At 40.2% G+C, this 16,794-nt stretch overlaps 1 protein-coding gene across 4 annotated transcripts in view; it reads right to left on the bottom strand.

The window, feature by feature from the left end:
• ARHGAP6 (Rho GTPase activating protein 6) overlaps positions 1 to 16,794 on the bottom strand; it is a 449,126-nt gene that overhangs the window by 52,508 nt on the left and 379,824 nt on the right. For all 4 annotated transcript variants that reach the window (XM_033119089.1, XM_033119101.1, XM_033119094.1 and 1 more), the window contains exon 3: positions 5,306 to 5,377. In XM_033119089.1, the coding sequence (XP_032974980.1) occupies positions 5,306 to 5,377 (72 nt within the window). The remainder of the gene's footprint in view (positions 1 to 5,305; positions 5,378 to 16,794) is intronic.

Genomic DNA, 16,794 nt, shown 5'->3' with positions numbered 1-16,794 from the left:
AGACTCATTGAGAGATTTCTAATATCCCTGGAAGAAACAAACAAGAAAAATGGTTCCCTTTGGCACCTGTCATTTTTAATATCTGAAAGTCTGTCACTCTACCTTGTAAATTGGCATACTGAATACAAATTAAACAGGTGGAACACATGAAGTCATTCTCCCCCAATTTTTATTTCTCCTTTATTCCCATTCAAGAGACGTAGCCACCTATACCAGATGTTTCATTTCTCGTAGGCTTTCTTTCCTGGCTGTTATTCCTTCAAAGGTAGGGTACTGATGTTGTCTCTCTCGTTTCTTGTGTTCTCTTGAGGGCTCTTACAAGCTTCAGAAAGAAGACCTCTCTATGATTTAAACTTGTGTGGCCGTGTCTAGTCTGTAAAATTCTAGGCAGAATGCCTTGAATATTATTGCTTCTCACAATTACGGCTATTGTGGAACTGAGGATTCATCACAAGTCTATTGAGCAAAACCCTCCTTTGTGAGTAAAGTGTTGGGCACACACGCTTATCTGTGGGTTCAAAGCTCTTCTGTTAGGGGGATAAAGGAACCTGGAGACTCTGGGATGATATTGGCTAATAAAGTTGATAATAGGTTTTGAAAACCATAAGAACATTACCCAAGACTCACTGTTCTGAGGCCAGTGACGATGTGCATTACGTTCTTATCTACGGTATGTGTTCACTACGGAGACCGCTTCCCCGCTGTCCTCATTTGTAATGGCTATCTACTCTCCCTCTCCACGAACTATGGAGTCAGGAGGTGGTATGCGATTCTCTTTGCTCCCCACTACAAGTCCCAGATCCCACTCTCCCACTGTGTGAGGGAAACCTGCTACTGCAAGGTTCCCCTCGTCTTCAGCTCCTTGCTATCTTCTGTTGTTACTGATTTGGACTCATGGAGAGACCCCCCCCTCCACAATCTGCCATCATCCTGGGTGACTTACATGTCTACTTAAGTGACCCATCTGATTCTCTGGCCTCACATTTCCATGACCTTCTCCTTCCCTCTTAACTTTTTCCTGCATGCCATCTTTTTCACCCACTCCCTCTGTCCCATCCTGGACCTTGTCCTCACCAGAAGTGATTCCACCTCTCTCCACCCCAAGTTCATGTTCTACACTGCAGTGTGGCCCACACTTTCCTGTGGAGGTAGCCCCTTTTGCTCCTCCCCGGATCACACTTCCCCAGTGCACTAATCTCCAGTAACAGCACTCAATGACAGCATTTAATACATTTTCTTTCAGAATTCCTACATAGTGAGAACTGATGCTTGACTTTTCTACTGCTATATAATAGGAGGCAAAATAAAGTCATATCAACTATCCCTGTATAATGCTACTGCACAGCTCACATAGAGTAACTGACTTAGACAGTCAGGAACAAGAAAACATGACATGACATGATTTCAGCATAAAGAAAGGTGCCAGATCTGAGCAATCCCCAGATTTTATGTCGATAAATATATGGCATAATCTGAAAACATCCCGTGGAGAGGGCATCTATCTCCAGACTCATGCCACAGTCAAACCCACTCCCCTGGTTCTCTGATTAGGAAACACATTAACTGAAACAAAGTAGCTATTTTTAAACCTTTCCCCCCAAAATGATTTCTTCTTGACAGAAGCAAGACATTTTCTGATGTTCTAAAATTTTAAAAAATGCTCTTTGGTTGCCAAATAATTTAATTAAGAGACGTAAAGGGCTTGGAACTATCCTGCATGAAATATGTTTTCTGAACCTGCAGCAATCTTAAATTAGTTTCCACATGGAAATCAAAAGTCATATGGGCACTGCTTAAGTGGCAGGATGGACACAGGAGTGTCACACGATCTGCTGTACATTATGTCAAGGCAATTAAATAAAATACAGGACATGATTCATTCGGATTAAATCAATTAATATAGAGGCATATCAAACATTTAATGAATCATTCTTTATTGGGAAAGCAATTAGATTCTAATAAGCTGCTCGTATTTATTTTTAGATGACTTAACCTAAGAGGTCATTTAGAGTTTCCTGTTTTCCTTCTTTTACTTTTGGATTCAAATGATTATCATCTTTTACATGTGTAGCTGTTAGGAGCCCAAATGCTAATATTCAAATGGCAGAAAATCTTCTGAACCGGTTACAATTGGGTTAGACCTGCGTGCTGCCCTCTCACACCCTGGTTCCCAGGACATCCATAGAATGGCTGTGTTGACGTAGATAGGACTTCGTGTTCAGAAAAGATGCCATGGAATTAAGCTTCACTTAAGCCTAGGGCCCCTTCTTTTTAAATATCATAGCTACTTTAAAAAAGAAGCAGAAACCTCTTTTGCCATGAAAGCCTGATATTTCTCCTCTTAGTTGGATGGGCGTTGTGTCTTTTCTTTGGAACCATCGGGACCTGTCTTTTGTTTCCCCAGCCAGCTCCCCGAGCAGCCTTATAAAACACTGCCAAGTTTTCACCGAGCTTATATAATACATAAATATGATGTTGTCTGAAAAACGTACAGTGGTCTAGTGCATACTAGCCAATTACTTCCCCTGGTCCTTCCTTCCTGGCTTGCTTGCATTCTTGCTTCCTACTGTTTTGTGATATAAGCAAGCACACATACATCTCCCTCTGTTGAGGGAACTCAAACATTTCCCACAAAAATGCCCATTCCGTTTAGTGTAGCCTGGATGGGCACTTCTTGAGAATCACCAAATTCTACATTATGAGTATTCAAATCCCAGTACCGATATCACCACCCTAGTATACATCAACTTTAAAGATAATACATTACTAATAGCAGTTTGAATGACCCCTTTAACGTACTCCATAAACATTGAGAACTACCCTAATCTAGCAAGGAAAAGGTGGTCGGTGGCAGGAAGAACATGAGTAAAATCTCTAGTTTATGAAAGCTACCTTGAGACATATGAAAAGATGCTCAACATCAGTAATCATCAGAGAAATGCAAATAAAAACCACAATGAGATATCACCTCACCCCAGTCAGAATGGCTATCATCAACAAGACAAATAGTAACAAGTGTTGGAGAGGCTGTGGAGAAAAAGGAACCCTCATACACTGTTGGTGGGAATGCAAACTGGTGCAGCCGTTATGGAAGGCAGTGTGGAGGTTCCTCGAAAAATTACGAATAGAATTACCATATAACCCAGCAATCCCTCTCCTGGTATCTACTCCAAAAATCTGAAAATATTTATCCGTAAAGATATATGTGCTCCAATGTTCATTGCAGCTTTATTGACGGTGGACAAGACATGGAAACAACCAAAATGTCCTTCGATAGATGAATGGATAAAGAAGTTGTGGTATATATACACAATGGAATACTATTCGGCGGTAAGAAAAGATGATCTAGGAACATTTGTTACAACATGGATGGATCTTGAGAGTATAAAGCTAAGCGAAATAAGTCAGACAGAAAAAACAGAGAACCATATGATTTCATTGATATGTGGGATATAAAACTGAAAGCAACAAAGGAACAAGACAAACAAACAAAGAAACAAAAACTGATAGACACAGACAATAGTTTAGTGGTTACCAGAGGGTAAGGGGTTGGGGGGTGGGAGATGAGGGTAAGGGGGATCAAATATATGGTGATGGAAGGAGAACTGACTCCGGGTGGTGAACACACAATGTGACATATAGATGATGTATTACAGAATTGCACACCTGAAATCTATGTAACTTTACTAACCATTTTCACCCCAATAAACTTTAATTAAAAAAAAAAAGCTAACCTGGCTACTAATATTCATTTAAAGATAAGGGCAAGAACACATGAGCCAATTAAATCAATTTATCAGACAATGACAGGTAGCTGGACAAGAGTTAGCACCCTTTGCCTTCATTATTCCAGCAGCAGATTCTGCTGTAATAGGACATGCCTTGGTGGGTTGACTGGTGAATATGGACCAGAGTTGTCATCTTAGAAGTTGTACATTAGTAGTTTATAAAATTTCTTGTACCCAGTACCCCTACAGACCAACGGAATGAGACTTTCTGGGGTAGGGGATTGGACATTGAAATTATCCTACAATTATTCCACAAACCATTTTAATGTGCAGCCAGGGGTAAGGATCACAGACATTTTCCCTCCTTTTCTATGGTTTGAGGTAAACATTTGAAATATCTGGAGATATTTTGGTTGGTGGTGGTGCTACTGGTATCTAGTGGGTAGAGGCCAGGGATGCTACTAAACACTTCACACGATGCGCAGGACAGTCCCTGACAACCAAAAATGATCCAGTCTAAAATGTCAATAGTCGCAAGGTTGAGAAATCATGCTCCAAGGGAAGGAAAACATTGGTTTTCCATTCTTTAGAATTATTTATCTCCTTTTAGTCCAAAGAACCAGATGTCATGACCCTTTAGGCATGGTTCAAGATATGAGTGTAGAATCTGGGATCGGTGGTGTGGACTGGGTCTTATCCAAAACTGATCACAATGCATTTCTTTTTATACCGCCAGTTGCATTGCCTTACATTACTTTTAAGCAGAAATTGAATCATTATATAAAAGAACTTCTAGGTGAGGCACACAGCTCTCATTACTCAACATTCACTTACTATGTCCCATAAAATGAAAATTCACTCATTTGACCACGCCATTCAGCCGTCATTTCACATGGGTCCATAGAAACAAGGCACAAAAAGTTGTACTGTGCTAATGGGGCCCAGGTGCCCATTGTGTGGACTCAATGAATATTAGTTTGAATTGACCACAAATACCTCTGAAAGAGTCACTAAAGTGTCAATTCCCTAAATCGACATATGAAGGGCCTCAAAACTGTATGAAGAGAGTCAACAACTCCCAAAACATACCGGGCAAAGAATAAGCATGCTGTGATCTAACATAAAAATGCTGAGAATGGCTCATCTTCAGTGACCCATGAGCATGAGACTGTTTCTTTCCAGTAGTCATGGTAAGCTAATCCAAACTCTTTCTCATTCGACTAGCCCTGCCTAAATATCTGGATTTGCCAGACAGCTGGTTAGCGTTAGAGATGCTATCCATGGCTACTCAACCCAGGTTTTCTTTATACATAGCTGATTGGCCAGAATCATAATTGGAACCATAAACTTGGCTGAAGTCACATTTTGCTCCAACCAGTTGAACTCATCAATTTAGTACAGGGCCACTCAAACACAAAAGAGTAGACCAAAACAGTCCTTGATGACATTCCATAACAGAAATCCAGTTTACATAATAGAGTTGAACCGCGTAAATCCATGCAGTTCAAAAACCCCACCAAATTCAACCATTATGCTCCATGGAAGATGCATTCGCTTTAGTTCATTCTGTCTCTTACCTCTGTCTCTGTTTTTCTCCTTCCCTAGTGAATCCAGTTTCTTTCTCAAAGATTTCTTTCTCTTTTGTCCATCTGCAAATGTTAAAAGAGTGAAAAATTGTAAAAACAAGCTTACCAGTGATATTTTACATTATCAATAACTATATTTGAGCAAAAGCATGCCTTCACTTATTTCACTCATAATGTGGCAGTTCAAACCAAGTAATGGCTCTGAAAATACATGAAAATCCCTGATTTGGATTGCACGTATCACGAGAATCTTGGTGTATGCTCTTCAACTTTGTTTCAAGTGTGGAAAGTACAGGAAACTTACCTCCTTTGGGAGTAATTTAGTTTTGACACTGTAGATACGTTTGTTTTTACTATTACGTGAGTCTCTTCCTATTCTTCATATTTATACAAACCAATGCCATCTTGAACCAAATCTCCATGAGAGGCGAGTCAACAGTACATACAACTTTGACATCTTAAGCCAGTAGAGTGTAACTGGAGAAGGAAATAAATGTGGGGGTCCACAGATGCAGATCTAATTACTGCTGCACCATTGACTAACCATGTGACTTTGGACATGTCTCAGTGTCCTCATCTATGAAGTGAGAATTTCATAGGGTTGCTGTGAGAATGAAATGAAATGATGCATATAAAGTGCTTAACGGGGACACTGACACATACATTCAGACGTATTTTCTTTTGGGGTTGCATCATATTCCATAGCTATGCCATAATTTAATTAAACATTCCCCCACTGATGGACATTGGAGTGCTTCTAATTTTTCAGTATAATAAGTATGGCGTATATTCTTTTAGCATCTTGTACTTGCAACAAATATACTTAATACTTCTGGTTAACTGACCAAATAATAAAGATACCAGTCATATCAGTAGGCAGCTGTGATTGAATTCCTGGGATATTATCATAAAATACTGGCCTACGTCATTGCAAGAATGCAGTTCGGGATTATACAGCTGTCAGCTTAACATGTGGGAGGTGCAAATCGAGAAACCACGCTGTGATCCAACAGGGGAAACTCAGGCCTTGCAGCAAGGAAACTGAGGTTTAGAGAGGGGGATTAAGAATTGTTTTCTTACGGGATACACTAAAAAGTGTAGTAAAGAAAGAGATTCAGACCAATAAAATGTGAAAGCAAGACTGTGCTATCAAGAAAAGATAGAATAAGCCTTCCTAAGCAGAAAGGAATATTCCTGGGATCCTATGGGGTTGCAGATGTTCTCAACTCCTCCTTCCTGAAATTTTGGAGGCAAAAGATAACACAGTATAATCAACAGGAACATTCAATCCCTCCTTCTTTTCAGAAAGAAAAAAAAAATCAAAAATGATTCTCCTCCCATAAAATGGGAATAGTTTTTAAGTCTTCACTCTTGCAGTTGTGAGATTGGCATAGGGGAAAATTATGTAAATCAGTTGGGATTGCAGCAAGAGCCTTCAATCTCTTTTATCATGTATCTGTTTTTACCTTTGGTGTCTAAAGACGATCTAACTACAGGGCCTACCATGACTTACTATATACATACAGACTATAAACATACTAACTGCACAAGATTCTAATCTGTTCTCCAAACAGGACTGACGGGTCTTCTACTTTGTAACACTTTGTTCATCACTCATTCATATCATCAAATATATATGTAACAAGAGTACATTTCTTTAAAAAAGGTCCTATCATTCCTTTATTTTAATAGTTGGCCCGGAAGAATAACTGAACTATATTGAAAGCATAAGAGATTTATTTTTAATAATCAGTGGGCAGATCCTAAAATTCAAATTAACTTGTCAAAGAACCAGAATACATATAGGATAGGGGACATTTTCTTTTAAGATACAGTGATTTTTTAAAAACTTCTTTTTAATTAGGGAATATATCATATACCATATGTAGAGGGGTATGAATACACATGTACAGTTTAAATAATAATTAGGGGGCAACTCCCACATAACCAACAGCCAAGTTCAGATGTAGACTACTGCTAGTATGGAGGCCTAACTCCCTGTATGCCTCCCTCACCCCAGGTTATCACTGGTCTGACTTTTGCAATCAGTTTTCCACTTTTCTTTACAGTGTTACCATTGATGTATGCATTTATAATGAATACAGTTTTGTTTTTCCTGCTTTTGAATTCACTCAGATGGAATCACGCTATAGGTATTCTTTCTTGCCTCATTTGTTTCATTCATCAACACTTCCTGAAATTCATCCTGTTAAGGCAGGTAGGTGGATGTCACTCATTTTGATAGTGTTTTCTTGTATGAATATATCACAGTTAATTTACCCATTGAACTGTTGATAGAAATTTGAGTCATTTCTAGCTTGGAACTATTAGGAACAATGTTTTTTGAAAACTTTTGTCAAATCTTCTTATGTACGAGGTGAATATTTAAATTTTAAAAAATGTATTACAGTAAAAGACACGTTGCCATTAATCCCCCTCAAAATCCTTCCCCTCACTTCGAACACACTTATCCCATCACTCTTGCCACTTTCTGAAGCAGTTCTGGAAGTCCTCCTTCGTGAGTGTGCTTAGTTGCACTGTCGTGGCTGCCTCGATGTCCTAAACCGATTCAAAACATTTACCTTTCATGGCCATTTTGACTTTGGGGAAGAGCCAAAAGGCTCATGGTGCCAGATCCGGTGAATAAGGTGGATGAGGACACACCGTAATGTTTTTATTTGACAGAAATTGCTGTACCAGAAGCGATGTGTGACATGGAGCGTTGTCATGATGGAGGATGAAGTAAAGACACTCATGAAAGAGGACTTCCAGAACTGCTTCAGAAAGTGGCAAGAATGATGGGATAAATGTAGTCGAAGTGAGTGGAAGTATCTTGAGGGGGATTAATGGCAATGTGTCTTTTACTGTAATACATTTTTCTAATTTAAACGTTCATCGTATCTTTTAATCATACCTCGTACACGTACAAGAATCTCTCTAAGACAGTGATTCTTAAAAGAGTGGTTCTAGGACCAGTAGCATTAGTACCGCCTGGGAACTTCTTAGAGATGTAAAGTCTACAGTCACACCCCGGACCTACTGAGTCAGGAACTCTGGGAAGGGCCCAGCAGTGTGTGTGTTACCAAGCCATCCAGGGGATTCGGGTTCACAGTAACGTCTGAGAACCACAGCTCTAAGGGATGTATGTAGAAGCTGCATTGCCAGGCCAGCATGTACGCAATTTTAGGCTTTAGCAGGTAATGCTGAACTGTTTTCCAAGTAGTTTTGCTAATTGACATTCCCACCAGTATGAGAGCTTACAAAGTCTCGCAAGGATAATGTGAACTTCAAACTCCAACACTCCAAACAACATATCAAAGCATCCTTATAGGAAAAAATGTGATCGCTGTGAATAGTGGCCTACAATTGAAAAAAATAACAAAAATAAAACGCTTAACTATTTACAGCAAATATTACCTTTTTCACTTAATTAGACAGAAGTGAATGTTATTAACAGGAACTAGACAAAATTACGGGTGATGTGCAATCATGTGAAACAATGCATTGCTTTAGCACACCATTTTGTCACTTAAAATCCTCAGGAAAATGACAAGAGCTGAGAAATGAAACTGCTCACATCTTCTCTTCTCCCTTGTGATCAATCAGCAGTTTGCTTATTGATCTCCAGTTTTGGAAGAGTGTCTTTTCTTCCCACAAGCACAAAAATCCTGCTCAAGAGACTGCCATATTACGTGCAACCATACAGAACAGTGTGTGGTGAACCAGTTCCTTGTACGGCAATAAGTGTGAAAAGTGCCATTCCAGCTTTTACAGAAACTAAAGCTTCCTGACTATTAACACTGCACAGCCATGTTTTATGGTGCCAGTGGTGATGAGTGCATCCTTGCTAACTGCTCCCACGGTGTGTACTGCCTTACAGACAACAGTGCCCTACACAGAGAATGTGGGTGATACATCCTGACTAAAGGTATCTTGGAGGAGGCACTTGTGGATTGGACTCCATGCACCCTCTTTTCACCTTATTAATGTGCCCCAGGAGACCATGTCCAGGTGGGAAACAGACAGACTGACACAATGGCCGATGGCGAGGCAGTAAGCCTTCCACATCCTCGTGACCCCAAAGAAAAGGAACTATCGGTGCGGAGTGTGGTTCCCCTTGGGCGAGGCCAATGCCAATATGGTCTGGAGGACTGAGAACAAGAAAACATGCGATTGCCACTCTAGGACATGCTTTTCATGGACTCATTCATTGTCGAGTGGCGCTCCATTTGAAGGCTTGTTTGTTTCTCTAGCTATACTGGAAGCTCTGAGGGCAGAACCACGTCTCCTGGGTTCCTGTCTCCCTCCAAATGAGTAGCACAGCACAGGGTGAGGCGTGCCATGAGGACCTGTCAGCACTGCCCATGGCCAGAAGTCAGAGGGACATTTGGGGTTGGTTCTGAGAGAACCCAGGATCAATGAAGCACACAACTCCTCATTTTAAGGTGATCAGATTCGGAGAATGTGGGTTATAAAACAGTTATTTTCCATATTAAATTGATTCTAGAGATAATAATAATAAAAATATGGTCCAAGGAAAGACTCTTTTGTAGTGATAGATGGAAGAGTAAGGGTAACTTTGGGGGAATGGATATTGCCTGAAAGGGGGCGAGCCTTTTGGGATGCTGGGAACGTTCTATATCTTGATCTGGTTGGTGGTTACATGACGTATACATGTTAAAAACCCACTGAGTTGTACTTGTGCACATTCATATTTATGCACATGACTCTCTAGATATGTTATTCTTCAATGAAAGTAATAATAAAAAAGACTTCATCACTTACAGAATGGCACCAACATACAATTACATTAACTGAATGGAGCTGCAAACTCAGCAAGAAAGTCCTGCACAAGAAAAATTCATGAATGTTTAACTTTTCTAAATATCTGAATACCTACTGTATCTCCAGACCACCACGACTTCCCTGTGAAACAGGCACACAGTAATGAATAGCTCATGTTAATTGAGCATGTACTATAGGCGAAGTGCTTAGTATTCGTGACCTTATTACATCTTCACAGCAGCTCGATGAAGCCCACACTATAATTTATTCTTATTTTACAGATGAGGAAACTGAGGTTAAAAGAGGTTAAGTAACTTGTCTAAGGGTACAAGGTGGGAAGCGGTAAATTCAGAACTTGCACCCAGGGCTATGCAACATCAAGGACGCTGCCCTTACCCTCTACCTGTGCTGTAGTGAGGCAAATGTGGTGTCTATATGAGGGATGCGATATTAAGGGCCAGATATATGGACCAACACACCCAAGGCAATACAAAGTTAGAGAGGACAGAGAAAGAAAAAGAGAAAGAGAGACTGGCAATTTTTAAGCTCTAAATATTCACCATAATTGCCATGAATCATTTTTGCATATATAGAGAGGATGCCAAAAAATGTATACACATTTTAAGAAAGGAAAACACTGTATTGAAATTGTAATACTCTATATACCGATAACAAAAGATGAATACAAGTCACGTTTGACTTCTGCAATTACAAGATGTGCTCCAAGTGGTTACCATCAGCATAATTTAAATACAGTTTTTCCTTTCTTCAAATGTGTATATATTTTTTGGCAACCTCTGTATTATCTAATACACATCAACATACAATCCGCTGAGGTAGCTTTTTTATTTACTCATTTTACAGTTGAAAGAACTGAAAATCAGATAACTAAAGCAAATTGCCCAAAACTCAAGCACACAACTCCTCATTTTAAGGTGATCAGATTCGGAGAATGTGGGTTATAAAACAGTTATTTTCCATATTAAATTGATTCTAGAGATAATAATAATAAAAATATTGTACGTGGTGGTACGAACTGGTACGTGGTGGAGCTGGGATTCAAACATAAACTTCTAGCTCTTTCCAAAAGGCTCAGCTCTTCTTGAAAAGGGTCTCTAGGAGCAGAACCCAGAAATCCGTGATGAGAAGCTGAAAAATCCTTTCTTTAAGGTCACTTTGCCTCTGCATCATGAGAGACGGTTCTGGAGGTGTTTGCAAAACAAGGGACGTTCATTTGTGAGGGTCATTTAGACATGGCCCTCCCAGAAGTATGGGTGCTGGACAAGAAGATGCTGAGGCTCATTCCTTAGCTAGGCAGCCAGAGAGAACTGGTGTCGATGGCCTAAACCCCGGTGCACCTGGATATAAGACAGGGCATCAACATATAAGGTCTTTGAAATCCCTTCACTTTAGAGCTCCATAAAGGCTGCATTCCTGGGAAGGAGAAGAAAACGCCTGCACTGAGATACGAAATGAAGACAACTAAGAGTTACTAAATGTAACTCTGGGGACAAAACCCCCTTCTGATGCTGCTACTGACACTGGTAAAGAAGTAGCCCAGGGGGTGCAAAATGGTCATATCCAGCCCCCACCAGCTATTCGGGTGGTGTTTGGCACCCACAGTGATGGATAGAAACTTGAGTTCTAATGCAAAATCTTGGTAAGTTCACATACATATCTGGATTGCTAACCTCTTAAGGAAGATGGAAGAGCTGGCAGACTGGGCCTCACGTTCCTCACACTTAACCCAGGCCAACATAAACACCTAACCCTGGGCCGCTGCACACCTGGCCAGCCTTGGAGTTTGCAACTCCATCCCGGCCTTTAAGGATGGTTGTAGCTTGTTTCAAAGCTTCAATAAATTCCTGCTAAGCAAAGTTTGAAGGAATGCTTTTTGGCACCATGTCCCCTGCCTTTCCCAACCACAGCTGTCTCATTATTTACTTGGACCAGAAACGGAGACTCTCAGAGAATGCAAACCAAAGGAATTCACAGGCAGTAAGGGGAGCTTGGTTAAAAAGTGAGGGAAACTGACATAAAGAGACACCTGGGTGGCAGCATGGGAAGTGGCCCTTTAGAAACTGCAAGTAATCTAACAGGGTTTCTCATCTTTGACACTAGTGATATTTGGGGCCGTATAACACTTTGTTGTGAGGACCTGTCCTGTGCACGGTAGGATATTTGGCAGCATCCCTGGCTTCGATTTTCTAGATATCAGAGCACCCACCCATTCCCTGTTGTAACAACCACTTATGTCTCTGGACGTCGCCGTATGTGCCACAGGAGCAAAATCACTCCGGTTGAGAACCGGATATGTTCTCTATGCATAACTCTATCTAGAGAGCAGCTATGCGCTCAAACCATGTGACAGCCAAACTACAAAACATTCACATCACTTGTCACAATGCTCAGTTTATACCCAATCTCAGTCTCTGTTTTAAACAGCACAATATAAAAATGTTTACAAATTGTTGAGCCTTTATAATGCCAGGTTGAATTTGGGACACAATAACAATTTCCTTCAATTTATAATGAAATATGAGTCTGTTTCTAACTGTCTTTCTACCAAGTTCCTAGGTAGGGAAATAAAGCAAGTTCCTTGAGTCAACAGCCTTATATTTCTTTGGATGAAGTGGTTTTTTTTCTTCTTTGCGGGGGGCCAGATCAGGTGTGGACCGGTACCTGAGGGTGAACATTTGTACGAAAGGAGTTATATTTAGCCTGCAGGGAAGACTCAGGGCACACCTTGGTTGTTTTTTGTTTGTTTGTTTTTTAGAGGACTCAACATGGTCGATAAAGAGATGTACTGGCCAGTCCTCCATTGATCAGAATAAAAATTCAGGAGGAAATTATAGAAAGGCAGTTTTTGTCAGCAAATGGAACTGTTCAGTGATGGAATGAGCTGCCTAAGAAAAAAAACAAAAACAAAAAACAAAAAACAAACAAACAAAACAAAAAACAAACAAACAAAAAACACCCAAAAACCAAAAAGAAAGAAAGAAAGAAAGAAAAATCACTGTTTGCTGTGCCTTCCATCTTCGGTGCTCTCCATCTCGCATTCCTCACTGTGGGGGAAGCCATGTCATGAGAAACACTACGCAGGGCTACACGGTGAGAAACTAGGGTCTCTAGCCTGTGGTCACAGGAGTGAGCCTGGCCACTGGTCTTCCAGCCCCAGTCAAGCCTTCAGATGACTGCAGTCCCAGCTAAGCTCGATGGCAACCTCATGAGCTAGAATAACAACCAGACTATGATATTCCCAGAAACCGTGTGAGATAAGAAATATCTATTATTTTTTTAAAAAGGAAAACAAAAAATAAAAAGATGCCTAGCTAAATGCATGTGGTATAATGGATGGGATCTTGGAACAGAAGAAAGATGTTTGTGTGGACACTGGTGAATTCTGAACAAAATCTGTAGTTTGCTTGATAGTAATGGACACATTTTGGTTTCTTAGTTGTGGTAAGTATACCAAGGTTATACAAAATGTTATCATCAGAGGAAACTGGGTTAGGGGCATAAAGGAACTCTATATTATCTTTATGACTTTTCTGTTAATCTAAAATTATTCCAAAATAAAAAATAAAATATAAAGCCTTTCTCCCAGGCACTGGATGTAGTCAAGCAAAGGTTGAGAACTCATTTGCCAAGTGTGTGAAAAAGTGGAGGCTTGCACTGTTCACTATGTACTTTTGAAACACAGATTTGGGGGCTCAACTTTATTACAAGAAGGTGACTCACACGCCAGAGTTTCTCACCTGGCTGAAACTAGTGAAACAATCTTTCTGTTCACATCTCTCTGCTCTGAAAGAAAACGAGTGTCTAGGCTAATATAAAGCATCCATTGTGTCTGTCTGCCATTCTGGTGTAGCATGTTTTCTGGAAAGGGAGCGGACAGATGAGAGGCTTGAGCAGATTTGTTTTTATGGCGTTGGTGATGTTTTCATGCCTGACTGATTAGATTGTCTCAAGACACAGCCTAGTTCTTAGGTTCTCTAAATCCCTTTTCTGCTTAAGTTATTCAGGCTTGGTACCTGTCATTTGCATCCAAGAAGACTGATTAGTACAGAAATCTGCTTATATTCAACTTCCCATGCTTATAATGATAAGCCAAAATGTGGTTTTTACATTACGTGCATCTATATGAATGTGGAATAGGTGAGTTATACAATCTGTGGATGTCTTATAACAATGTTTACTCAAACTATATTGTATCCTTTACTAAAACTAAAATTCATCCTTTATTTTCATCTGCTTCCCCTTTTGAGGGCTCTCAAGCCACAGACCTCCCAGATATAAGGCAAGAAAAAGACTAAACCAGATCTTTTATTTCCAGTTTGGAAAAGGAGGTTTGTCAGAGAAATAATTGTATGAATGGTCCTGGACACTTGAAGGCCATTCATTTTGCCGATTCTCCAGCTCTACTGCTTTCCCATGATTACTGTCATCAATGTAAGTTAATTTGGCCTAGTGCGTGCACATCGGAAAACAGATAGGGACTGGTGAGAGCGGGGCAAGCAAACCTCAGTCAAAATCATACCTCCGGAAGAGTCAAGCTGGACATTGCGGCCAGTTACTGCCATCACCATCCTCAGTGGAACGGATTCAAAATTGACCCTGCTACTTTGAGTTGCCTGCTCCATATTCAAGAAATGGAAGAGAGAGCAGCCCTGACAGAAAGAGGGAAGTAACCACCAGGAAAATGGCCACCTCTGCTTCTTGGCTGGATGCATAGTAGCAAGCCCAGGGTAGGGGAACCGATGACCATTGCAATATTCTGGTGTAAGGGGAGAACTGGGATTCACCCCAGAGATTTAGGAGAAGAGCCAAAGCAGGGATCTCTTCTCCATTCTAAAACAAGGGTTCTCTGTGCAGGAATGTTGCACCACAGAACATGATGCATCTCCTTGGCTTGGGAATATTATTTACACTATAATAGTTATCTGTTTAAATGGCATCTTCCCCTAAAAAGTGGGCGCATGCCCTATACATTGATCCACCCATTACTCCAGCCATCCCTCCATCCAACATTGATTAAGTACATATTGTGAGACAGAAGTAGGGGCTATGAACCCAGGTGAATGGACGCCATCTCTGCCTCTGAGAAACTCAGTTTAGTGCTAAAGACGGATAGGTAAGTAGAAACCTCATTATAGCAAAATGAAGAAATGCTTGGGAAGGCTAATGTTTGAGTTCAGTCTTAAAGGACAAAGTTACCCTTCTCAGAGAACCTTGAATTTTGCTAGGGGTTTGTCCCAATAAATCACATGGTGACTGCTTATCTAGGAAATGCTGTCGCATCCTGAGCCTCTTAATGCTTTATTCCTAGGACTCCAACCCTTCATCAAGCACGCATTTTATTGGTGAAAAAAAGATGAGAAAATTGCAAATTCACAAGTGGATTGATAGTTTCTTTAGTGGGAACTAGGGCTCAAGAGAGTGACAAATAAGAATTCTGGAAGAAAAAGACCTAAAATGTAGAAAACGATGTATTCAAGCCCAAACTGGCACTACCATTCAGTCAACTTTGGATCTCACTATGTATATTTAATGTCATTTTGAAGAAATCTTCCATGCTATGTACTGTTGGTTATTTAATCAAATACAGAGGTCAAAGTTGTCATCTCTATATCACCTATCTTTAGCAGTTTTTCCATTAACCTTGACTGAAATAAAAGGTAGGTAGAAATAGGGTTCTTGAGTCATTTTTCTTGGTGTAAATCCCAATGAATTAAACACTGTTTCTTTATCCTGTCAGCACCTTGTGGGTTAGATTTTTCAAAATTTGTTTCCAAAGTGTCTATGTTTCTCAGGGAAGGAAACATTCATGGTATTGTTAAGCAATACAGATGCCTCTCCTTAGAATTGAGGCTCCCCAAAGTACTTGTGAAATGTACTAATCCCCACAGTTTACATATTGAAGTGGTGGTGAAATTATCAAAGCTGCGGTCAGAAAATAAGAACATTCTGTGAGTCTCTTACTGTTGTAAAAAGAGTCAGGTCTTGGAGGTCACCCTGTTTCCAGCTAAACTAAACACTAAGAAACCTTTTCTGTTTTGTAGAAATTATTTTGGCAAGGTAATTAGTTCTGAAATTTTTCCTCAAGAGGGAAACCTTGTAGATTCCTGAACCTCAAAGCAAGTGTTTTTCTATTACAAAAAGTCACTGAGATATTTGATTTGTTGAACATGTCTCCTTAGTCTATCAAAACATGAGGTAGGGCAGCAGTCACATGGCTTGGATGTCATGGGTTTAACAGCTCAACTATGGTTTTTCCTTAACCGGGCATTCTTTGTAATCACTGCTTGCTGTAATAACTGGTCATGATCAAATTATGCCCTAGAAGGATCTTTTACTTGCTGTCATTTTTTCCACATTCAAGTGCTATGAATCCCCAAAAAAAAGCTGTAACTATAAGCCCATGTTCTGGGGGTGGGAGACAGGGGGAGGGAGGGACAGACTAGCTAGGAAGTAGTCTGTCCTTCCAGGATCCTGAATTTGCATCTCTTATTGCATATTCCTTAAATTGAAAATGGTATTTTTGACTTACTCTAGGTAGGCATTGTATTTGCAGAGACAGAAGTTTCCAAATATCAGAACAAGAAAAATGGCCTTTGGCAAGTCATTTCCTTAAGCTATGTTTCTTTCCTGGAGTGTAAAGGAAAGAAAGCAGGTAGGAAAACAAAAAGAAAAAA

This window comes from Rhinolophus ferrumequinum, chromosome X (assembly GCF_004115265.2).
Source record: "Rhinolophus ferrumequinum isolate MPI-CBG mRhiFer1 chromosome X, mRhiFer1_v1.p, whole genome shotgun sequence".
Lineage (NCBI taxonomy): Eukaryota > Metazoa > Chordata > Mammalia > Chiroptera > Rhinolophidae > Rhinolophus > Rhinolophus ferrumequinum.
This window is presented reverse-complemented; position numbering and strand designations above follow the sequence as displayed.